Source organism: Sminthopsis crassicaudata, chromosome 6 (genome assembly GCF_048593235.1).
Source record: "Sminthopsis crassicaudata isolate SCR6 chromosome 6, ASM4859323v1, whole genome shotgun sequence".
Classification (NCBI taxonomy): Eukaryota; Metazoa; Chordata; class Mammalia; order Dasyuromorphia; family Dasyuridae; genus Sminthopsis; species Sminthopsis crassicaudata.
Genome location: NC_133622.1, coordinates 30,901,649 through 30,927,084, shown reverse-complemented (window position 1 = coordinate 30,927,084; position 25,436 = coordinate 30,901,649). Strand labels below are relative to the sequence as shown.

Here is a 25,436-nt window from a genome sequence, read left to right as displayed (position 1 = left end):
TGAGGTAATTTAAAAGATATTCTGGGTTCTTATTCAGGAGTGAGACGAGGGAGGAAGGTTTCGAAGTAAACAGCTCTACAAAAATCACCTGGATTGATCACAAGAAGGCAAATCGTAAACTGAGAGCCACAGAGCAAACTTGATGTTTATGTTTTTTGAATGTGAACAACAGCATCTTGACTTTATATATAAATATACATATATTTATATATATATATATATATATACATGTAGGTATATATGTGTGTGTGTCTATTTTACATATATTTATATATATACACACATATGTGTATATATATAAATATAGGTGTAGATGTATATTCCAATCTACCACAGATGTTTTGAGACTTGAAGTTTCTCCCTGAAAATAAAAATGGGCTAGTGATGCTAATAGCTGTAGTCCTTTATCACAAATATTGATAACTCCCACAAAGAAAAGGAAGGGAGTAGACAAGGGGAATTGAAATGCACCAAAGCAGTAAGAGCTACATTAACTTGTCTAGGGGGAACTGAGGAAAAAACTAGACGGGGGAGCAAGCAGTTAAGGATACAATTTGAGAAATTGCCAGAACTTTAGATCCAATGCCCTTCAGTTTTTAGTAGGAGAGGAAGGGAGTCATGGTCCCCAAGAGGCTGCCTTCTGAAGCTGGCACAGAGGGGTCCATCAAAGCTCTCCTGAGTGCCCCTCTTTGGGTAAGGGGATACCTGGATCTTTTTCCTCACTCACTGGGGCTAACTTTGCGGGCTTCCTGAGGCACCAGTGAGATAGGCCATTGGTTTTAGAACGTCAGGCAAAATCCTACTCAAATATGCCAGCTTAATTTTTATCTTTTTTGACGGCATAGGTAGGAAGACACACTGGGGACTGGAGAAGTGACTGACTGAGAAGAATCTAGTGTGAAAGATTCCAGAATTGGACTGTTTCAGAAAGGGGAAGGCCCAGGTGTCAGGCAGTATAGGGGAGGCCTTCTGTAGAGCCTTATGGATGCCATAATACCAAGGAGTTTGGGAAGTCTTAGGATATGCACGTATGTGACTCATAAAATATAGAGTAGAATCCTGTAAATAATAGAACATGGGTCATTTTTAAAGTTATCAGAACTTTCTTCTTTTTTCTTTTCTTTGTAAAAGATATCATATATAGATATGTTTAAAAACAAAGCACACAGCTCACAACTCCTAAGCTACCTTCCTTTGTGGTTTTTTATTAATTCCCTTGATATTCTTGACTTTTTGATTGACTTGATTCTTCTCCACAACACAGTGACCCAAGACAAGTACAAAGGACTCATAAAGGAAAATGTTATTTTTTTCACTTTATTCTTGGTTTTTTTTTCCTCTTGATCTATTTCTTCTTTCACAATTCTGGCTAGTATAGAAATATGTTTTACATGGTAGCACATATGTAAACTAGTTGAAACTGTACACCATCTTCAGAAGAGAAGGAAGGAGAAAGAGAAAACTTTGGAACTTAAAATCTCAAAAAAATGAAGGCTATAAATCTTCTGATTATGTATCTAGGGAAAAATACTATTATGTAAAAAATGGTATTTTCTATCAAATGAGTATTCTGGTTGGTTAAACAGCCTTTCTGCATTCTAATGTGATGATTAATCTATCATTTGGTTTTTATTAATTTATTTTTGTGAATCTGCATCTCCATTTGACATCTCAGACGGAAAAGAGATTGGCTGGACAGATTAGAGAGTTTGTAAGAGTTCCCATAATTTCTTTAACTTGCTTATGAAAATTCACTTTACTAAAATTTTAGAAACTCAGATTTGTCATGCTCTAGATCTGACCTAGCAGGTGAGGAGTTCTGAATTTCACAGTTTAAAGACACGATAAATATTTTAGAATGTAACTGCTATGATGTCTACCTCTGGAATTCAGGATACAGGTATATCTGTACCAGAAGAACAGTTTGTGAATTGCCTATACTAACTCTGCATTTTCTCTTTCTTATTTGTTAATACTGTGGCATTCTAGGAAATATTTTGCTTGTGTATAAAAACAAATGATCATTTTCACAAAATACAATGATCGACAGAAATGGACAAATGCCACTTTGTCCAATGAAGTTTTGAATTTTTAGAGGAAATGAGAGTTCTGTTCACATGTTGATACTTTGTTGTCTTCCTGTGTCTTCCAGTGCTTTGCTGTCCGCTCTCTGGGATGGGTAGAAATGGCAGAAGAGGACCTTGCCCCTGGTAAGAGCAGCGTGGCCGTGAATAACTGCATCCGACAGCTTTCCTACTGCAAAAATGACATCCGAGACACAGTTGGCATTTGGGGAGAGGTGAGATCACTTGGCAGAAGAAGTTCCCAAAGCCTTTCTTGTAACCCCAGGTTTCCAGAAGGCAGAATAATAAATTCTCCTTGGATCACATCTCCAGGGATTTTCAAAGCATTCTCACATGCATTTATAGGAAATCCTTGAAAGATCCTGTTTTCGATGTTTGCCTTCGATAATTAGCTCATGCTATGTTTATGTATTTTGTGTGCTTTCTCATATTGAGGTCTCACCCAAGGTGAGGGCTAATAGTTCCACAGTTCCTAGAGAATTGAAAACCTCCTTTGTATATAATCCCTCCCACTCCCTTACATAGGCTGTGAGCTACCACAGTGAATAAAGAAGCCCTGGGCTTGCCTCGGGAAGATCTAGTTCAAATCCAACTCCAGACACTTACTAGCAAGTCACTTAACTTCTATTAGTCTGAGTTTCCTCAATTGCAGAATAGGGATAACAACAGCACCGGAGTCATTGTGGGAATCAAATGAGGCAATATCTGTAAAGTGCTCAGCCCAGGGCTGGCATAATATGCTCAGAATAAATATCTGTTCCCTTCTCCCTTCCATTCCTGTCATTTTTCACACTTTGCCTTAATGTTCTTTCTAGAATTCAACTCTCTGAGAAACCACTTTTTAAATCACTGGTTGGTACCATTTTAGAAAGGAGATTAATAAATAACAAAATCTTAAAGATTTATGAAGTCATACAGAATTAAATTTTAAAAAAAAAGGCAACTTCCTTTCCCTTCCCTCCCCCTTCACCTCATATTGTTCTGGCAAAGTAGAGTAAGGCTTTTAAAAGCACCTCACAATTTTCTTTTCTACTGGCCCTCTCCATGGTGCTAGCCATGATTGTAGGGATTGGAGGTGGGATCGTAGAAAACAGGCGTGCCCTTTTAAGACATCAGCCCCCAATCCAGAGGAAAGTTTTCCTCTTGAGATATAATCTTTCCCTTCAAACCAGAAAGCAAAAATCTTATCATTAGATATTGAGACTGACAGGAAAAATTGTTAATTGACTTAGAGGCAAGTATGTTTTCCTTCTTTTACCCAAATGTTTAAAATAAGCAAGCAAACCCCCCTCCCAGTATTTCTACCAGTTATTACATAAGTGTGTGTGTGTTTTTAAAAGATGAAGAAATATAGAAGAAATACGTTCAGCCCGGAGAGGGAAGACACCAAGGAAGGAGAGTTCAGGGAGGGAATGCTCATTTATGCTGGTTTATACCCAGGATGCTTAGAAATATTAGCCCAGATTGATTGCCAAGGTGTCGGGATATATTTGGTGCAGCTGATCTTTACCTAGCAATGTGGGCTTTCGATGCTTTGGGGAAATCCACATTTTCAAGGAGTTCTGTGGAGAATAGGGGGTTAGGGGTGAGGGATTAGAATCAGGAAATGATGGATCTTGGTGATGAGCAAAAGCCTCCATTGTCATAACCACATGCCTGCCCCGGGGGCTCTTTGCTCTTCTCTCTGTGAGTTCCTTACCAAAATATATCTGTTTTTCATTGATCAGATATGTGAGATAGAGCATCGCTGTCACAATCGTATATTACATAAGAAAGACTTGCAGGGGTCGAAGGACACTGTCACAGAGCTCAGCAGAAAGGGAGAGCATTTTGTTCACATCAGGACTGGAAACTGCCATCTCCAAAGTGCCTAGCACAGTGCTTTGTATTCATAGAAGGTGGTATTGGTTGCCCTTATCTACAATATTGGTGTGATTCATATTATTGAGACAGATTTATTTATTTGGTGATTGGAGATTGAAATGCTCATTTTAATTCTTTGTGTCCTTCATTGCCATCTGCATAAGGGCAAACCTTACTGGCTCTCGGAGTCTGTCCAGTTTTTGAAGCGCTCTCACCAGCTAGCCCTTAACCCTGCCCAAAAATCCTGGGCTTCCCTCCTAGTCGACTCCCTGCCATTTTCTCCCTAGTCGCTATGTCAGACTTTTTACAGTCCTTAGTTCCCTGCTTTTCCTATACTCCCTCACTCTCAGTCTATCACTCAGGCTCCCATCTTGCTGTGAACATTGGACAAATGCAGCAGTGAACATTTATTAAGCACCTTTTGTTTGCCAATTACCCTGGCAAGTGTCAGCAGTACACAGATAAAAAAAATGACACAGTCTCTGCCCAAGAAGAACTCGGAACAGCATGGGGAGGGGAGAGAGGAAGAAATGTTTCACATACACAAATGTAATACAGGACAGAATGAGGTAAGAGTGATCCAGATAAAGTGCTCACAAGTCATGGGAGGAAGGAGAGATTGCGTTAGCTGGGGAGATCAGGGAAGACTTCCTAGAGAAGGTAACATTTTAGGTGAGCTTTAGAGCAGAAAAATTCTCTTGTCTTTACATGTCATTCTATCCATTTGAAATAAAGAAACCTGATTTTGACACTTAGTCACAGCCAGACTGTAGGCAAGACCTTTAACCTCTCAGTGCCATTTCCCTCGTGTCTAAAACGGGGATGATATATATGGCCCGTACATGTCAGGGTTATTGTGAAGGTGACGATTTTGATGTGCAATGTAGTAACAACAGCAAAAACAGCAACAGTAATACTAAATAGCAGCTAACATTGGTATACTATTTAAAGGCTTGAAAAATAACCCTGTGTATGTGTGTGTATTTATATGTTATGTATATTATCTCATTTGCTCTTTGCAACAACCCTCGGAGGTCCATACTGTTATTGCCCACCATGCCTGATTGTAGCAGTTGCTCATTATCAAGCCTTCCCCTCTCTGTTGGTGCACCCCCTTCCCACCCCCTCCCTCCTCTCTTCATCATCAGTCTCCTCCACTGGCTCCCTTGCTTTAGAATGCTAACATTCTGCACAAAATTTTTTCCTCAGCTGTGTGGAACCTTTCTTCCTTGAGCCCTCCTTCCCTTTTCCACCTTTGATTTATGAGCAGATAGCATGGTCTTTTCTCAGTTGTCATCCTGCTTTATCTCTCTATAGAATTTTCTACCGTTAATCAGGCAGCTAGCTATGCGGTGCATTGGATCGAATGTTGGACGCGGCGTGAGAAAGACCTTCAAATCTAGGAACTCTGTGACCTGAGCCATATCACTTAATGATTTCGGCCTCCTGATTTGTAAAATGGTGATAAAAATAATATTTCTTACCTCCCAGGGTGGTTATGAAGATCAAATGAGACAATATATACAAAAATAGCGTCTTAATCTTAAAACACTCTGCAAAGTCTCAGTATAAAAGTCTCAGTTAAGTTTTACGCTTAATAGTTTATTTCAGCTATAGCTAAAGATTGAAATAAAGCTTTGGAAATGCCCTAATATAAGCATCTTATCATTGTTTTTATTATTGATCACTTTCTCTGCCTTGTAACTCTCCACCTTGGCTCTGTACTCTTCTTGTTCTCCATCAACCTCTGTAATCATTCCTTTTGTCTTCCTAAAATTCTCCTTCAGTGTTCCTCCAGCTCTGGAAATTCCCCAGCGTCCTGCTCTTAACCTTCTTCCTCTTTTTTCTCTCTAGACTCCAGCTTCTCACATTGTGCTTTGCAACCCTATATGTGCTCTTGTAATTGAATGCAAGGGCTGCAAAATTATGTATTATTATCAGTAAATGTTTATACCTATTTTATATAGCAGTATATCCGGGGTCATGTAAAAATTTCTCAGGTGAAAAGGGGTCATGAGTGGAAAAAGTTTAAGTAGCTCTGCTACTTATTCTTGAGGCTACAATTATCAGGTCTTTCTTTGACGGTGATTCTCAAATCTATGTCCTTAGCCCTATCTCTTGTTCCAAGCTATCCAGACTCGTATTTCCAATTGCCTGTTGAACATCTATATGTGTATGTATATCCACCACATATGTTATGTATACATCCATCGTCAATTCAAGTTCAACAGATTTTCATCCCCTACCTTCTCCTTTCTTTCGGCTTCTTTCCTCTCTCTGTTAATGACAAAACTGCCTTCCCCATTACCCAGACTTGAAGTTTCAGATCCATTTTTAACTCTTTCTCCCTCTATGCCCAATTAGTTGCCAAGCACTGTCAATTCTACCTTAAAAAATGTCTCTTGCATTTGTGCTGCTTTTTCTGTTGCCATGACCACCACCTAGGTTCAGGCTTGTGTTATCTTTGAACTGAACTAGAGGAACAACCTCTTAACTAGATTTCTTACTTCCATCTTTCCCCATCCTAGCTCATCATTCATACCCACTGCTGCCAGAATTAGATTCTCCCAAGCACATCACTTCTCTGTTAAAAGCTACAGCAAATCTATACTTTCCTGAATAAAATTCAGATTACCCAGTGGGCCCCTGAAGATCTTCCATCAGCAGAATCCTCATAGGAGTTTATTTTCAGACATGTCAGGTTTGAGATGATGTCAGGACATTGCGCTGGAAAGATCAACCGTCAGGACTGGGTGATTCATAGAACAAACTGATAGCGTTCAAAACATTTCCGGGCCATTGTTGCAAATACTCAAGAGAACGCAGTGTTTTTTTTATGCACTTTCAGGAATCTGTGTTCAAACATTTGATATGCTAATCACAAGGCATCTTGTATTCCTAAGGATTTTTACTATTCCTAAGCTAAAATAAAAACATATTTTTTTAGAAATTTGCATTTCAATATTCCCACTAATTCAGAGAAGCCTTTTTTTGGCTTCATTTAAATTAATAAGGTTTACTACATTGTTTAGCCTTATTGGATTGTCCTCAAAATAACGTCTTTGGAAAGTCTTGTCTTTCTAGTAAACGAGTGTGTAGATGTGGCAATCGAATAGATTTATCAGTCTTACCAGATCTCAAAGAGAAAAGGGAAATGTGCTTCAGTAACGTTGGATATTTGGGGAGTTTTGTCTGCAGCACCCCTGGGCAGTGTCCAAGTTCTTATATGATACTGTTACTAACATGAATGAAAAGAATTAAGATCATGCAAAAAAAAATTTTAATTGTTCAGTAGAAGAAATTAGGTTGGAGAAATTGCTCTTGCAGTTTACCATGGTTATGGTCATCCTCCTCACCTTACCACTGTCCACAAATAGTCTTCATGCTCATGAACTCTGAAATTCATTTATTTGATTGACTCTCATTCTGGGTTTCCGTCTGCCTTGGGACCTTTAGCCCTTTTCATTGACCTTGACTTCCAATTCCTCCTTCCCTCAGTTCCCCCCCAGGTCATTCCCACTCTTGCTATCTTTTCCCCTTCTTGACCTCCCCAAGAGCCAGTTCAATTCTACACCATTCTTGTCTCTTAAGTCCTTTGCTCCCTTGTCCTATCACTGAGCGTACTGTGGCAAATGAAAGTGATGAACGGATCCCCCAAAAACCTCCTCCCCCAAAAACCTCCTCCCCCCAAGCTTCTCATGGTCATGTCCTAGTGACCCGGGCTCATGACTTCAGGAGCATCCCTAAACCCTCCCCTTCGTCCACTCCTCCTAGGCAGTCCGTTACCAAGTCTTGCTTTCCCCTCATATCCCTCACACGTGTTCCTTTGGCCATCCTGAACTCTCCATCACCTGGATCTCCCCTTCTGCCTTGGCTAGCTTCCTCTTAAGTCTCTCCCCACGGCATGCAGTCCTTCCCTCCCCTGCTACCAATGGGACTGTTAAAGCCATTCCTTGACTCGCTAGTGTTCCTTATTCTGTCCAGAAGCCGGGAGGAATTCTCTGCTGCCATTTAAAGCCCTTTTTACCCTGCCACAGTCTCCTTACTTGAATCCCCTCAGCACGTATGATCCAACGACTGTGGTTCTTCTTACTTTACCTCGCATACAAGACTCCATCTTCCCATTTGGTGCCTTTTCACTGGTCGCCCACTCATGGCCATGTTGCTTTCTCTCCTGACCTCTTAATCTTGCTTTCTTTAAAACTCAGCTCAAACCTCCCCTTCTACAGAAGGCTGACCACATTGGGCTCCTCTTTTAGCATAAGTGGTTCTTTGGGTTGCTCCTTCTTTACCTTCATCTCAAATATAATTCTTGAAGCCTTTCCTAATTCTCCCAAATTACTTTTCCATACTTTTTATTTATTGCTATGTGTATATGTTGTTTTCTCCACTACCTTCCAGCCTCCCCTGGAAACTAGGAGATATTTCTTTTTTGTTTTAATGTCACCATCATCCAGCATGATATATTGCATATAATTTGAGCTTAATATTTTTTGAATTGAATTGCTGCCCCCTTGATTACTATTAGTCTTCCTCTCTGACATTTGCATTCATTTGCACAATTGTATTTGTAAACAAAAATCTGTTATAGTTCTTGTCATGTTATTTTAGCCTCCAGGTTTTTTTTTCTTATTTTCCCAATTTGGATTATGGGCTTCTTTCTTAATTGCTTATCTTTATTTTTCTAAGAACATCTTATTTTTCCTTATTTGATTTTTAAATTCCTTCTTTTTTATCTGCATCTCACTATGTCCTTCCTCTGCTCTAAAACCTCCCATGTCTCTTCCCTAACAAAAATATTAAAATCCATATTTGTTTAGCTAAAAATTTAAGTCCCTCTGAAATGGGGCCTCAGTGTCTTGTTTTATGTATTTTGTCTCACTACTCTCCCATTCAATTTTACAACATTGACTATTTGCTGTTCCAAACCTCATGCATATGACTTTGTACTACCAGTTCTTCCCCTTCTACCTACTGAAAAAATAATCTCGTTACAAGGTTATTTCTGGCTAAAAAAAAAAAAAAAAAAAAAAAAAAAAAAAAAAAAGATCTGAACATATTCCTTGGAACTCTACAACAGGACCAGGGAGGTGATTCAGAGCACCGGCCCTGGAGTTAGGACTATGAGTTAATGGCCCCAGACCCCCACAGGTTTTAGGCCATCAGCTCTTCCCCCCACCAGTCATTCCTCCTCATCCTCTTATGGCAGGTCACCAAGTACAGGGGATTTGGATGCTGAGAACATGGTCTAATCTTGGTTTTGCTCTCTTGGCTCTTGGTGTAATCCCTGCTGAATAATCTCTTCAGATCTTTGTTTCCTCATTGGACTGGATACCCCTGAAGTCCCTTTTGCCCTGAAATCTTGAACCCTTTAATTCTAGGACCCTTCAGCCCCTTCCTCCCAGCTTGTCGGCATCTATAAGAAAGAGAACCCAATCTTCCCGATGGCGTCTCCATGATCTTTTAAAAGGCTCCAGTATGATTTAGCAGGCATGTCTTTCAGTCCCTTCAGGATCTTGGGATGGAATTAATCAGACTCTTTTAAGAAGAGCCGGCATACTTCCTTTGGGTATCATGTCACTTTGAACCATTAGTCTGCCCTTTTCAGGGAAAAGGGGGAGAAATAGGAGCGTGAACAGTTCGGCCTTCTCTTTGAGGGTTCTTTCCATCCATCCCACTCCCCTGGAGCCTCAGTATCATCCCTTGTTTGACGCTCCCCCTTTTTTCTGAGACAGCTTTTTAACAAATACTCTTGTGGTTCCCTTTGGCCCATTCTGAGCTCTCTCCCTTGGTACTGTTCTCACAGAACTGTCTCCCCAATTCTGGCTCTCCTTGTTCTTCTCTTCCTCAAATTCTCTCCGATTTCCTGTAGATCCCCACAGACCAGAAGCTGCTTACGGGTGGGCACTAGGTGACTTTTCACCCTTGGATGAAAGCTCCCCGAACCAAGCAGAGTATCCTGTCCGTGCTGGAAGGCTAATCAATGTCTGTTTTGTTAACTGACACAGAGCCTTCACACACTGCTTATTCTGTTTATTTGAATATGTTCATTTTCCCAACCATATTGTGAGATCCCAAGGGAAGGGATGGATGGCACACAAGGATAATTGTTTTTCATAGCGTTGCGTTCCCAAGGTCCCATGATAAGGCAGTGGAGACACAAGATAAATGGGTGAGGGAACTGGTTGCCAACTTTTATTTTGCTCATTTCCCGCTGGATGTGGAGCATTCTTTACCTATTAGCATCTTTAAAAGCTGTCTTCTCACATAGAAAGAGATTTTACTTTGGGAGGATCCCTCAGTCCAGTGAAAAGCTTGTAGCCTTCTCGAAAGCTGGAAGGGACGTTGGAGAGACTATCCACTGCAAGCACCTTATTGGACAGATGGGGAACTTGGGGTCTAGTGACTTGTCCAAGATCACATAAGTAGTAAGTAATGGAGCCAGCTGTTCTGACTCCAGATCCAACGTTCCTTCCATAGTAATTGGAGAAGAGATTAGGGGAGGGGACATTAAAAAGGTTAAAGATAGATTGCTTTAAAATACACTATTAATTTGCATCAATAAAATTATAAGCATAATTTTAAGTAAATAATAAAATACCAAAGTAAGCTTTAAAGCTAGAAATACTGTTTCCTTTCCCCACATCACTCTTATTCCCCTCTTCTTCACTAGAATTTTTATATCTTTATTGCACATTCACTATATATCATTCCTCTCCTCTGAAAGAGGGATAATAGTCCTCGTGTTACCTTGTTACCGTAGCAGGTTTGCTGTGGAAGGCAGCCGCCCCTCATTGTGGTAAGGGCTCTCCCTCACTCTGCTTTCTGAACGTCTTCCAGAACTTCACAAAGTGCTTTGTCAGTCTGAACTGTTCCCACTGGGGCAAACTTGCACCTTCGCATCCTTCTTGCTCATTTGTGAGTTTGCTCGGGACCAAGCACGTTCTGCATGTTTCTTCTGGCACTTGATAACTGTCTGCACAGTCATTACACAGATAGCAATTGAATCAAAGGCCAGACCATGCAACATTGGACTTCTAATGAGGGCCAATTGCAGAAATCCAGAAGCTGGAGTCCAAGAGTCTCTTTTCAAGCATTAGATCTGCAGCTTAAGTACCCATGTGATGTTGGGCCGTGAATTCACTTCATCTCCCTTGGTCTCAATTTTCTAGGTTAACCAAGGGTTGGACTAGCTCCTTCCTGTTCTTTTTTACTTTTAAAAATATTTTATTTTTCCAAAGACATGCAAAGATAGTTTTCAATATTCAGCTTTTGCAAAAGCTTGTTTCCAAATTTCTCTCCCAGCCTCCCCGAGGAGGCAAGCAATGTGATATAGAGTAAACATGTGCAATTCAATTTTTTTTCCCCTGAGGTTGGGGTTAAGTGATTTGCCCAGGCTCACACAGCTAGGAAGTGTCTGAGACCATATTTGAACTCGGGTCCTCCTGAATTCAGGGCTGGTGCTCTATCCACTGCGCCAGGTAGTTGCCCCTGCAATTCTTCTAAATATATTCCTATATCCATCAAGCTATGAGAAAAATCACATTAAAAATGGGGGGGAAGAACACAAGAAAGGAAAAAAAAAGCAAACAATAACAACAACAAAGCTGAAAATATGAGGCTTTGGTCCACATTCAGAGTAGCTTTTTTCTCAGGACTTTTGGTGCTTCCCTTCCAACTCCCTTTACCTTGCATATCCAATTCCTTGTCCAGTCATGTCTTCCTTCTCTTGAATCCCATTTTCTTTTCTCTTCCTACTATTACCAGAATAGGACAAGCACTCATTACCATCCACCTTAACCTCTAGCCTCCTAATTGATCTTCCATTTCCTTCCTTCATTAATCCATCCTTTAAACCTTCCTCTGTCTTGTCATCCTTCATGGGCCTCTGTTACCTCCTGAAAATAATTAGCATTAAATTTGAAGTGCTCTCTAATCTTCCCCTCACCCTGGACATTTTTCATACAGTTCTTCTGGAATATACCCTTTAGCCAGATGGAACTACTGGATCCCCTCTGTTCATCGCCCATGTTTTCCCACCCCGCCATCTTTTCTCATCCTGTCCCCTTTGCCTGAGAGGCTTTTACTTCTCTCTCTGCTTTTTGAATTCCAAGCTCTGAAGTGAAACACAAATGCCTCCTCTGCCAGAAACATATTTTTGTTCACTCCATTTGGGTATCAAACAGAATTGTGGTTGCCTATTATGTATCATCTTATAATAAAAATTTTTGTCATATAATTTAATTTCAATTATGGTCAGGGACTTAAGTTATTCACTTAAGTCTCATTTAAACTAGATCTCTTTCAGCACCTAGCTCAACGCTTTTATTCACACTGGGTCCTTCAAAGATGATTATTCTCTTCATTTAGAATGAACTCGACTATTTTTTGCAGAATTATTACAAAATAACTCTTGCTTTCCTCCTCTCCCAGAAAATATCAAGTTGTCCATAAAGTTCACACCTTGCTTTCTCATTGAATTCTAGGGGAAAGACATGTATCTCATTCTGGAGAATGACATGCTAAATCTGGTTGACCCCATGGATCGCACTGTCCTTCATTCTCAGCCCATCGTGAGCATCCGTGTGTGGGGCGTGGGCCGAGACAATGGCCGGTGAGTTATGCAAATTGTTCCTTTATTATTTTGAGTCTAGAACTGACTTCTGATTTATACCAGTCATCATTGTACTCAGTGCCATTGGTGTAGGGTTGTTGTTTTTTTTGTTTGTTTGTTTTTTTAATAAATAAATTTTGTTCCTATTTCTGTATTCACAAATGAAATCTGGGGATATTCTGAGTTTAGAATCTTTAAGAATAAAAGGCACATTCTAATCTATATGGGCAAGTGTGCATGTGTATAGACATACCTGCAGGCATACATACGTATATATAAATGTCATACATATATCATGTGTACATAAATACAGATACATTCACATGCAGATACATAAACACTTCCCTGCCTGATGAATCCTCTAGGCTTTTGACTTTCCAGGTCAAAAACGCATTCAGTGTTCTGTGTTCCTGTTCTACAAATTCTCCTCTTATCTGGATCCACAATGCAGGCCCAGACTTTCTCAAGAACCCTTTCTTTTCTTCCCTTCCCTTTTCTGTATTTCTTGCTTTTTTATTCCCCATCGTTATTATAATCCAATGAGGAGGCTTGAAAATAGGAGTTCGTGTAATATGGAGACATAGTTCTTGTGTCTGTAAATTATGTTTTAATAAACAAGTAAATTATGCTTTAATAAACATAATGAGGTAGAAATTAAATGGATATTTTCAATTAAAAACGTGTATGCCATCAGTTTGTATTTCCAAATTTTCATATTCTAATTTCTGTCAAAATTCTTTTCAATGTGTATTTCTGAACAAAATCTCCCATAATCTATTTTTCTGACTTGAATATAAGTTATCATGACTCAAGTTTGGGTTTTTCTGATTACTTTTTTTTTCTTATATTTGGACTAACTTTCCATATACCCTTATATCAGATCCCAGTGATCAAAAAATTAACATAGAATTCAACAAGTAATGTGGAAGATATTTAATTTACTTTATCCTTTGTTTTAGAAAGCCTTTCCAGATTTCACAGTACCTCAAGGATGTCACTGATGGTCTGAGAATGACCACTGTGATGTGGATGTAAATACATTCAGTCCCTGGTGCTTGAGCTAATGTCCTCTGGAACAGACAAAGGACAAAGGCTCCAGTTCTTGATCTCCTTTTATCGTTAGGAGGTACTGTCACTTGAGGAGGTATTAATCCCGGCTTTTGGCCCTTCTCAGTCATGCTGGCCATTGAGTGACTAGATCTTTTGGCAGTGAGAGGTTAGGGAGAGGTACGGTCCTCCAAATTATGGTCCTGAAGGAGGCCTGATGGGAGGAGAGGGCTGAAATGTGCTCTCTGCCTGCTAATTAGGCAGATCTTCTTGGAGAGCTGATTGCTTCTTTGAACTGTCATGTGTGAACCGGGAAGCCGGCCAGGGACGCGGGCGCTTCAGACAAAAGTGAGCCGATTCCACGGCTGGCCGCGGACTCACGCTCTCAGATTGGATGATGTGGAGGGAGTTTAGTGATTTTATAAAGCGCCGGTGTATTATTCAGTATTTTCTAGCACAGACTTGATCTAAATGCTCTGCCTTCAACCACTCCATCCTCCCACACCTTGAAGTGGCTGCTCCTCAGGAGCAAGCTCAGAAGTCGGGGAGATGGAGGGACATAGGAACAGGCAGGAGATCCAGGGGAAAAGTGGGTGATAGTGGGTTTCTAACGTGTGTAAGGCTTTAAAAGTTTTAATTCCTGAGAAAATTTGCTGTGGAATGGTGATTGTGTTGTGTAACTTTTCACTTTTGCTGGATATTCTGAGTTCCAGACACAGCATTAATACGAGGGGAACTTGAAAGAACACAATGTAATGTCCAGATTGATGAATATAGTAAGTTCTTATGAATGAGAGACATTTACCAGTACCTTTGATTTTGTGTGCATGTGTGTGTGTCTGTGCATATATCATATGTCTATATTGATATTATATATCACATTTATATTGATATAGACATATCAATAGAGAGAAAATTCTATATTTCCAACTTTTGAAATTAGTTATGAATTGATGGCTGCAGGTAAGTAATCAGGAAACATGCTTTGAAATGTCAAAGGAAGAGCTTTTGCTAGCTTCAGAGTCACAGGCTTGCATTTTCTAGTTACTGAAGATTTCTAATTTACTACAAAACAGGGAGAGGTCCTAAATGGCACCAGTGTGAAACGGCTTACTCCTGGAGCCAGATAGATTACTCTCCTTTTTTCGGTGACGAACGTGGGTTTGGGGAGGGTTCAGAGATTCTGCTGCTCTGTGGCTTGGAAGGGACCCAGAACCTCCATCTCCAGGTGAATGGGTCTAGTCTTCTCTGGAGTGACATACTCTTTAGTCTCACCCAGTCCTTATACTTAAGTATACTGGTGGAAGTGGGAGTTGTTTTTGGAGGAACTTGGACATGACAACAAAACTGAAAGCTAGAGTTTCTAAGGCTGCTAGAGCTGTGAGCCACTAGGTAAATTTTGAGGGTGAGCACTTTTGCTTTGGAAATGAGTGAATGCTACAGATTTTGGTTTATTGTTCGGTCGAATGTCTAGACTTAAGAAAGCGATGGCAAAAAATGTTGATAACCCAGATTAAATTTAGAAGTGTGCTGCTGGGTCCGTCGTTAAACATTTACCAGCACGCTGCTGCCAATAACTCTTTCCATACCAGCCATCGGAATAGGTGATTTAAATGTTGGCAGCTCTTGGGCTGAGCTACCTTTTGAAGCAATGAATTAAGGAAGAAGCAGGAGAAAGAAAAGCAAGTTCTCTCTCCCTATTGGTCCCCTGAGCTTCGGACTCCCTAGAAGAATGTGTCTCTGAAATTACAGTGTTTTTAACTTCCTCTGCTTCCAGTTTTTATTTTTCTTTTAAGAGCAAATGTAATTTGAAATGCTGGAAAGGAAAGGGGTTTTAACTTTGCCATGAATAAAACATAAAAGTGTTTCATTTTGCTTGAGAAAATGAGCCCCATTTCCCATTTTCTTTAGTAGCTTTCCTTGCTGAGCAAATGGAGTATCTTTGGGGACTTCTTCATAGAATTAAAGGGAATAGTAAAATTCTGCTGTACCCAGGGCTTGAAGGACAGAAAATCTTTGTCAAAATTCAGAACAGTTCCCTTAATAGTGTAGTTTCAAAATTAGCAAAGAAAGTTTAGTCTTGGCAGTTACTTCCTCCGAGGGAGTCTTGTGATCTTCATGGCAATTCTTTATGTGGTGAGTTCCTGGGAATCCAGGGATCTCGGCGATCTTTCACCGGGAATGACAGGATCAATGACAATGGGAAACGGTTGCTTGTTTTACCTCTAGGTCCTGATGAGTGCAGCTAACCCATCTTGGAAGGTGGTCATGTTATTTAAATTTACACTACATATTTCCATCGGGCTGGAACCAGTTACCATATTTTACAGAAATGTAACTGCACATAATGTGAATTAAAAACATGTTACCTCTAAATGGATTCATTATTCACACCAGTTAGGATGAACTGTTGCTCCTTCATGTAAAAAACAAACCAACATCTACAAAAAGTCTATTCCTAAATCCTAAGAACAGCTAACAGGATAGCCATAATTATGACTAAATGAAATGTTGAAAACAGATGGACTAAGCTCGGTTGAGTGAAACATGATTACAAGAGTTTTATCCACACATAAGCTCCAAAATTAAAAAGAAAAAACTGTTCTCTTTTCATGTAGTGGAGAGCATGCTCTGAGATCCTGGGTTCTCATTTCTTTCTATCCATGTTGAGTGCAGGGGAAGATCACTTAAAAGACGGTTCTTCCTCCAAGCTTTATCTTTGTGACTTCATGAGAAGACAGAGCCTTCTTCTCCCTTCCTGACTCTCGGTTTATCCTTAAAAGAAAGAAGACCATGTTTGCATGACTTACTTTGTAGAGCTGTTGAGTTTCGGATGAGATGATCGATAAAAAGTGCGTCATTGGTTCAAGGTATCTTGTTAATTAATTCGTTTCTGGAGCCAAATGATCAATTGATGCTCTCGTGGGAACCACTGGAGGCCAAGGGAATGAAAGGAGTATTTGACCTCTGTGAATTCTTGTCACTCAGAGCCTGGCCATGAGGACTTACGCCTCAGAAGGTGGTGGCCTGTTTTAGAAAAGCAAGATCAGCTCCAGGCCAGTGAAGCACTCGGCAGTCTTCCTGGCTGCCACGTGGACAGCCTCCCTCCTGACCAACACACACCATTACCTGAAAAGTGAGCGGGGAAAGCCCGTGGGTTGGAGGGAAGGTACCTCCCAAAGAAAGTCCCTCAGCGACTACATGGAGCTTGGATCTGGCGCTTCTGTCCCTCGACGCCGGTTTAACTTCATGTGAATATCTCATCAGATTAGTAGTAAAAGAGCACAGGCTGTAAAAACTCTGATGACAGGCATTTTATACATAGTTGTCATTGTAGAATTATGAAATCGAAATAGGGACAGAAAGGAAAAAGGTTTATTGGAAATTGAGACGTTAGTGCCTTTTTAAACTTAACACCCACAGGCCATTGAGCTCTTGATGTGAGAAAATAAGAGATATTTGAAAATATATAAGCAGTCCTGTTGAAGCAGTAAAATCTTATTTATTTGGACATCACTAATTAAGATGCAGCCTTATCATGAAGAAAGAATTTTCTAAGCAAACTAATAGTAGGCATATAGTTGTTGCTTAAGAAAGACAGAAGCTTTAATCTACAAAGAAATGTGTTGTTTTTACTTGAAAATATTATTTACAACAAAGGTTAAAAAAGAAAGAAAGAAAATATTAATTGTTTACTTATAAGCAAATTCTAGCAATTTCAGCATTTCCTTTACAAGACCAGCCAGATGACCCTCTAAAATACTTTGTGACTAACCCCCTGAGTTCTCCTTGATCCTAATCTGGAATATACAGCAGTATGGAAGCCGTCCAGAGAAGGACTGGTCATTTTCCCCCTGAGGCAATTGGGATTAAGTGACTTGCCCAGGGTCACACAGCCAGGAATTGTGAAGGGTCTGAGGCTGGATTTGAACTTGGGTCCTCTTGACTTCAGGACTGGCGCTCTCTCCACTGCCCAGGACTGGTCAGTTTTGCGCACCCCACACACTCACCTGTGCTGTTCCTGAGCCTTGGAGCTCAGCCTGTTTTGTCCTTAGAAATCCCAAAGGAGCTGGAGCCCTTTTACAAATATTTGCACCAGTCTTGGGTGAGCAGACCCCAGACCTCTTGGAAAATGCCACAAATTAGCACCGTGCACAAAGAAAAGGATGAAATTAAGTTTTGGACTCCTCTCTCACTTTGTGCTTCTGTTTGTGTCTGAGGCACAGAGCGAGGGCTGATCCAGTGGCTTCCTCGTTTGACTGATTAATTAGAACGTGAGGGCTCAGATCTCAGATTCATTTCCTCCTCCCCTGCCTACCAACTGACCCTCTGCTCAGCCAACTATATAATTGGACAACTATGAATTATTGAAGAGACAGATTTTGAGAGTGTGATCCATAAAATAGTGATAAGAAAGATGCGGGTGACTTAATGGGCAAGTGAGAACTTTAGTTGGAGGCTTCCTAGAAGAGCAGGATGGAACTCAGACTTGGCTAGCCAACGTGGCTCTGCTGACCACCATGGCTGCGCTCTTTGTCCACCCTGAGCTCTTCAACTCTTGCTCTGGGAGCAGAAATTAAATCAGTCCACCTACCACTCCTGGAGTGACTGTTCCGTTCGTGATCCCTGTGACTCCCGGATCAGAGTTTCCTCCCATGGCCACTCTCCCCCAGTGCAAGTTATCTTCCAGAATTAAAATGGAAGCTTCTCAAGGTGAGGGAACGTCTTTGGTCCCCAGGGCCTGACCCAAAGTAGACATTTTTCCAATGCTTTCTCGCTGTTGCCATTCACTCCTGTAAAGCTGGGAAGGCTTCGTGGAGACTGTATATTAACAGCAAATGCTTTGGAGTTCAGGGAAGGGAGAGATGGCCGTGGTCTAAGATATTCGGTTTTTCTACTTCTTGTCCTTTAAAATTTTTTCCCATTTATGGCTTTAACCTCATTGGTGTTGTAAAGCTAATGACTTAGCCTATTTCAGAGCCACAGAGGGTTGCTGATTGCTCATTTTAATTTCTTAACTTTTGAAAGCTATGAATTATCCTTAATATTGACTAAATATTGCATTGAATAAGAGAAGAACAGGAGTAAACATTGTCATTAAGAAAATGTAGGACGGAAAGAGAAAGTGGTCATGGAGAAAATGCTCCATTGAGGGAGGGTCTCAAGCATGTTGAGGGGACCCACAGTGAAGAACTTTTAGTTCTGAGAGCTACACAGGATAAGTGGGCAGGATAGGCTGTAATGTGTGCCATTGCTGGAAACTCCATTTTGTGTAATGGATGGAAGGAAGAAAGAAAGGAAAGACGGAATGAAAGAGGAAGGAGGGGACTTGTTCAGCACTTCCCATGGGCCAGATTTCATTAAAGGCAAATTTCTCTTGTGACTTAATTGACCGAGGTCCTGCTCACAACTCATTCCCATTACTGACCGAGACCACCAGACTTTCTCCCCAGAGATCTCAACTTTTGGGGGCATACAGACAGGATTTACACCCCAAGGTCTGAATTTTACATAAAAGACTCAAGTTCAGACAAAGTAATGGAATTGAAACCACAGAGATGTTTTTTTGACCTTGTGTCAGTGTGATATTTGTAGATTGTAACTCCAACCACGTTGTATCATGCTGTAATTTTGTCAGGACGGGGTAACAGTTTTAAGCAATCATCTGCACCAGTGATATTTAAATGCCATCTTTTTTTCTTTCTTTTTTTCCTGCTGTTTTTTTATCACTTTGGTCAAGACCCTAATTGCTCCTGTGCTTGTTGCTTTGTATATTGATAGAACCTGTGCTATCAGGAATGAAAAGGTGGGGATAGGGAGTCTTGAATCATTATCATGATATATAACTCTAGATTGAGCAAATCTGAAAGTCATTACAATTTTTGCATTGCTATTTTTGAGCGATATTTCTCTTAAGGCACTTTGATGGGGTCTAAGTTTGAAAGTCGGAGGTTTCCTAATGGTACCTGGCCAGATGATTCTTTAAGCCATGCAATAATGAAAGATTGATGAAATACTGAGATCTCCTGATGAAAATTTAATCTTTGGATATGTCTGCTAGTTCACCTCGTGCAAAAAAAGAGTCTTCTGGGAGAGCTATAATTCTCTCCATACGCTACACTATTATCTTGACCTCTAGAGTTAATTTCTTTTTAATGCACTACTGCGATAAGCAAAGTCTTCAAAATTTACTTGACCATTTTGCTGACTTAAACCATGGTTATATGTTATATCTTTAAAAGTGAATTTCTTGTCTCCTATTAATCTTACTATGATGCTCCCTACTCCTTTTTTTAGGGGGGGGGGGACAGGGTTTGCATAGAATGACCTTTAAAGGATGACATTGTAAGTGGAAATTTCCCATGAGAAGACTATGAAACTTTTAAACAGTGATCACAGCTGCATTGAAGTTACCTGTTCAGGAAACTCTTCAAACAACATTTCCCTTAAATGTTGATTTCCATACCAGCATTTTCAGCACTCTTTCATATATTGTCTTCCTCCCTTAGGACATAACATCCTTGAGAGCCGAGATTTTTTTTGTTTGTATTTTTTTGTAAATTCAACACTAACAACCTGCCTAATAAATAGTGAGCATCTAAGAAATGATTAAGATGCCTTTCTTCCCTCCCTCTCTTCCTTCCTTCTTTTCTAATTCCTGAAGGATTACCAGGCTGGTAAGAGATGTAGTGACAATACTGTGTATGATTGGGATGAAATACTATTGTGCTGTAAGAAATGATGGGCTAGATGCTCTCAGAAAAACCTAGAAAGACTTACATGAACAGATACAAAATAAAATGGGTAGATCCAGGAGAAAATTCTATATAGTACCAGTAATATTGTAAGATGATCCGTTGTGAATGACTTAGTGATTCTCAGCAGTTCAGCGATCCAAGACAATTCTAAAGGATTTACAATAAAAGATGCTGTTAATCTCCAGAGAAAGATGAATGAAAATTGAAGCATACTTTAAAAAAAAACTTTATTTTCTTGGATTTTTATCTATATTTTCTTTTACAATATGATTAATATGGAAATGTATTTTGCATGGCTCCACATGTATAACCTATATTGAATTGCTTGCCTTCTCAGGGAGAGAGTTGGGGGAAGAGGGATAGAATTTAGAAACCGATTTTTAGATGAATGTTGAAAATGGTAATTGGGGGGAATCTAATACTAAATTTAAAATAAATGCATGTGTGTTTGTGGGTGTGGCTGTGGATGTGGATGTGTAATAGCAAGAGGAAGGGTAGAGCTTCTGATCACTGAGGTACACTCACAGCATTTTTGTTTTTGCCATGCTCTAGATATTTAGGACCAGCCCTTTAATCACTGGAACACAAAACTCCTAGATGAAATACCGCCTTCTCACAGCACTTGTTAATGCTGACTCTGGAAAGGATCACTTTAGAGTGAAGCTGAGGGGTTGATTTGTCCATGGTCCCAAAACCTGAATGTGTCAGAGATCTGACTAAAACCCTAGTTTTCCAGACTAATAAGTACCATACAGTATGTACATTAACTTCACTTAGTTATACTCTTAGTGTCTCAAAATGGGAGAAATAAAAGCTGGATTTCTCAGGCTTAAGAATGATGGGAGATAAAAATATTGAAATAGATATGATAATACTAGGGTATAGAAATGACTTATAGTAACATAATCATATTATTATTATCCAATAACATTTCTTGCCAATTAAGTTGTAGGTCTTTAGATATTATTAATATACTGACATAGTTATAAATATAAGAGCAACAGAGCATTAAATAATTGGGTTTTTTCCTTTTTATATAGAGGCGTTTTATTTAATTTCTCTTATTTGGTCTGACATCCACTAAGAGATAGGGCAATTCTGTGAAGTCAGTAAATCTACCACAGGGAAATCCTTATACCTCTTCTGGTCCTTCCCCCAGTCCCAGCTGAAACATGATCAAAAAAGCTGATTCAATTTCCAGAAAACTTTGATTTTTCTTCTTAACTTTTAAGGAAAAAAGCCACCTTTTTTTATTGCCATGAATTTGGGGCTTGAAATCACATACTCATTTTTAAACCATAAAGCATTGTGTTTAAAGAGGGGGAAAAATCATGCTTGAATTTGATTCTTGCTTACTGTGCCTTTGCTGTGGGCATGGATACAAAGGCCTGTGGCTGACGTCCACCTGGCAGGCAATAATCAGGATGAGAGAGCTGGAGTGAAGGTGGGAGGATTTCTTGGGATCAATATTTTCACTCATATTTCTCATTTTCCCTTTGGTCTCTTTTCTTAGAGAAGAAGAAAATAGATGAATGTTTTCCACCCTATCTCTCAATGGCACAAAGACTTTGGATTCAGTTCTGGTTAGAATTACACCATTCTTTCCATCGCTTGTTTTCTTTTCACTTAGGATTTACTCTCTTGGGGGCTGCCCTTCCCTCCTCCCAGGTGTAATCAGAGAGAAATGCACATTAGAAACAGCAGGAAAGATTTAAAGTCAGATCCCCAAATAAAGACTAAATCATTGACAGAAGGAAGATGCTGGTGAGAGAATTATGTATGCTTAGGCAGTGCAGAATTATGCATATGTTCTAAATATCAATAAGTAAACCAAATAGTTATTTTTAAAATGGAAACATTAAGACTCATAAATCTCACCAATAGTAATTTAGGATATAAATAAAGGAAGAGTGGGTGAGAGACTAAGCTGCATTAATATACATGCTATGAAAATGAAATGAAGAAAAGGAAAAAAAAACCAGGAAAATCTTGATTTAGTCTGACAATTTACATCCCAAACAGGATTTGGACAGAGGGGAGGGAGAAGGGTCAGTGTATCAACAAGGAAGAAATATCTTGTACCCAGAAATTTTTAAAAAGGTAAAAAGGAAGAGGTTCAGAGCATTATAAGAAAGTAGTCCAGTTTCTTGCAAGATTGAATAAACTGTCTCAGAGGAATCAGACATACTACCCATTAACACTCTTGATTGATGTAGCCCAAACGAGATTATAATGTCATTGGAGAATTCCCAGTAAATATACAACAACAACATATACATAAAATTGGTCCATAGGGATCTTTGTGTAGGGATTAGCGGCTTCCATTTTTTTCCTTTCTTTTTTTTCTATTTATTATTTTTTGATATTTTGAGTTCTGAATTTTTCCCCTCTCTTCTCCAACTCACTGAAAAGGCAAATAATGTATCAATTACATATGTGAAATCATGCAAAACCTATTTTCATGTCACAAAAGAAGCTAGAGGTATAAAGTGAGGAAATTATACTTCAATTTGCACTCAAAATTCATCAGTTCTGGACATGGCTCTTTGCAACAGCGAGGTGATTCAAGCCAGTTCCAATGGTCTTTGCAATAGAGAGAGTCATCTGCATCCAGAGAGAAAACTGTGGGAACTGAGTGTGGATCACAACAAAGTATTTTCATTCTGGTTGTTGTTGTTGTTCACTTGTATTTTGTTTTCTTTTTTTTCTCTTTGATCTGATTTTTCTTGTGCAGCAAGATAAGTATGGAAATATTTATAGAGGAATTGCTCATCTTTAACATTTATTGGATTACTTGCTGTTTGGGAAGGGGATGAGAGGAAAGGAAGAAGAAAAAAAATGAAAACAAGGTTTTGCAAGAGTGAATGTTGAAAACTATCCTTGCATATATTTTGAAAATTAAAAAGCTTTTTTTAAAAAAAAAGAATTTATCAGTTTCTCTCTGGAATTGGATAGCATTTTTCATCAAGAACCCTTTGCAATTGTCTTGGATCATTTTATTGATCAGAGTAGCTGAGTCTTTCACAGTTAATCAACATTACAATATTTCTGTTACTGTGTACAACGATTTCCTAGTTCTTCTCCCTTCACTTCATATATATCTTCCTATATTTTTCTGAAATGAACCCTTTCATCATTTCCAATAATAGTACTCCATGACAATCATATGACAAATCTTAAGTCGTTCCCCAACTGACAAGCATCCCCTAAATTTCCAATTCTTTGCTACCCTAAAAAGAACTGCTATAAATATTTTGAACATATGGATCCTTTTCCTTTTTCTCTCATCTCTTTGGAGTACAGACCTAGTTGTGGTCTTTTTTGATCAGCAAATTTGTCCCAGTTTTATAGCCCTTTGGGCATAGCTCCAAATTGTTCTCCAGAATGACTGGACAAGTTCACAACTCTACCAACGGTTTATTAGTGTATTTTCGCTCATTTCATTTAACATTTATCATTTCTAATAGGTATGAGGTAGTATCTCAGGGTGGTTTGGTTTTGTATTTTTTTAAATCAGTAGTGATTTAAAGATTTTTTTATGTGATTATAGATAGCTTTGATTTATTCTTATGAAAACTGTCTGTTGGAGAATTGTTCTTTTTTCCAAATTTGACTTGGTTCCTTGAGAATTTTATGTGTTTGAGAAATATAGTCTTTTTCAAAGAAACTTCCTGAAAACCTTTTTGATATTATTTCATTGTCTGTGGTACCATTTATGTTGTTTCTCTGATTGTTAAGTCTATTTTTGTTTTTGCTTTGTCTAAGCCTTTTTCTTGCCTTTTTTTTTTCACTTCAGTTGAAACATAATGCATTCTGCTCCAACTCCTTGTTTTAACTCAGTATGTACATCTTTCTGTTTCATGTATGTCACTTGTAAACAACATCTTGTTGGATTCTAGTTTCTAATTCGTTCTGCTTCTGTTTTATGGTTCACCTCATTCCATTCACTTTTTCAGTTACAATTATTAACTGTATTTCCCTCTATCCAGCTGGGGAGATTATTCTTGGGCCTAGCTCCTTTGCTTTCTGGAATATCATATTCCAAGCCTTTGGATGAGAAGCTACATTTGATCCTGATTGTGGCTCCATGATATTTAAATGGTTTCTTTCTGACTGTTTAGAATATTTTCTTTTTGACCTGGGAACTCTGGACTTTGGCTGTGCCATTCCTGGGAATCCCAATTTTTACCTCTGTCACTCATCTCTTAAAAGAAAAAAAAAACTTCCAAAAATTTTTATTTGGCTTGTGTCTAGTGAACTTTTTATTTTGAGGCTTTGCTTATACTCTTGTCTTCTTCTGAGTTTGTGGATTGGTCTTTACTGCCACCATAGTAGCTTTTTATAGTGAAATTATTTTGTTATTTGTTCTTTTTTAGCCCATTTCTTGATTTTTGGACTTGATGTTAAAGTTGGGCTCTGTTCACCAGGGAGTGAGGGTGCATGATTTTAAGTTTCAGGCTTTTTGTGCTGCTTTTTCAGATCTGGTGCTGGGGTTTCAGGTTTTGGGGGTTTCTAAGGTGGTTTGAGCTAAAGAAATACTGCTTTCCTAGTTTGTTTCCTGGTCTTCACCCAGAAATTACTTGTCCTGCAGATGCAAGCACCAATCTTCCTTTCTTCCTTGACTGTGATTCAAGCCCCTAATTCCTTGTAACTGTTCAGAAGTGCTCTTTTCCTGAAACTGCAAACTCCATATGGCCAGTGCACCAGGGTCCTGCACCCAGAACCAGCAAAGGGTCCCTGTCTTCTTCATTAGACAGATTTTCTGAGCTGAGAGTTCTTGTAGCTGCCTCCAAGGCTCATTGCTATTGCTGCTGCAGCAGGTGCATCAGGTTGGCCCATATGCTGAATTCATAGACCTCTCCTGAGTTACCTTAGACTAGAAAAAATGTGGAATTCAAAATCTTTTTTTTCCAATAGTATTTTATTTTTCTAAATAACATATAAAGATAGTTTTCAACATATTTCCTTATTTGTCATATTGTGCAAGAAAAATTAGTCAAAAGGGGAAAAAACAGTAGGGAAAAAACCAAGTAAACAAATAATAACAACAAAGGTGAAAACACTATGTTG

General features: G+C 39.2%; 1 protein-coding gene across 12 annotated transcripts in view; it reads left to right on the top strand.

The window, feature by feature from the left end:
- APBB2 (amyloid beta precursor protein binding family B member 2) overlaps positions 1-25,436 on the top strand; it is a 423,157-nt gene that overhangs the window by 337,569 nt on the left and 60,152 nt on the right. For all 12 annotated transcript variants that reach the window (XM_074273724.1, XM_074273730.1, XM_074273722.1 and 9 more), the window contains 2 exons: positions 2,153-2,299; positions 12,434-12,561. In XM_074273724.1, coding sequence (XP_074129825.1) covers positions 2,153-2,299; positions 12,434-12,561 — 275 coding nt within the window. The remainder of the gene's footprint in view (positions 1-2,152; positions 2,300-12,433; positions 12,562-25,436) is intronic.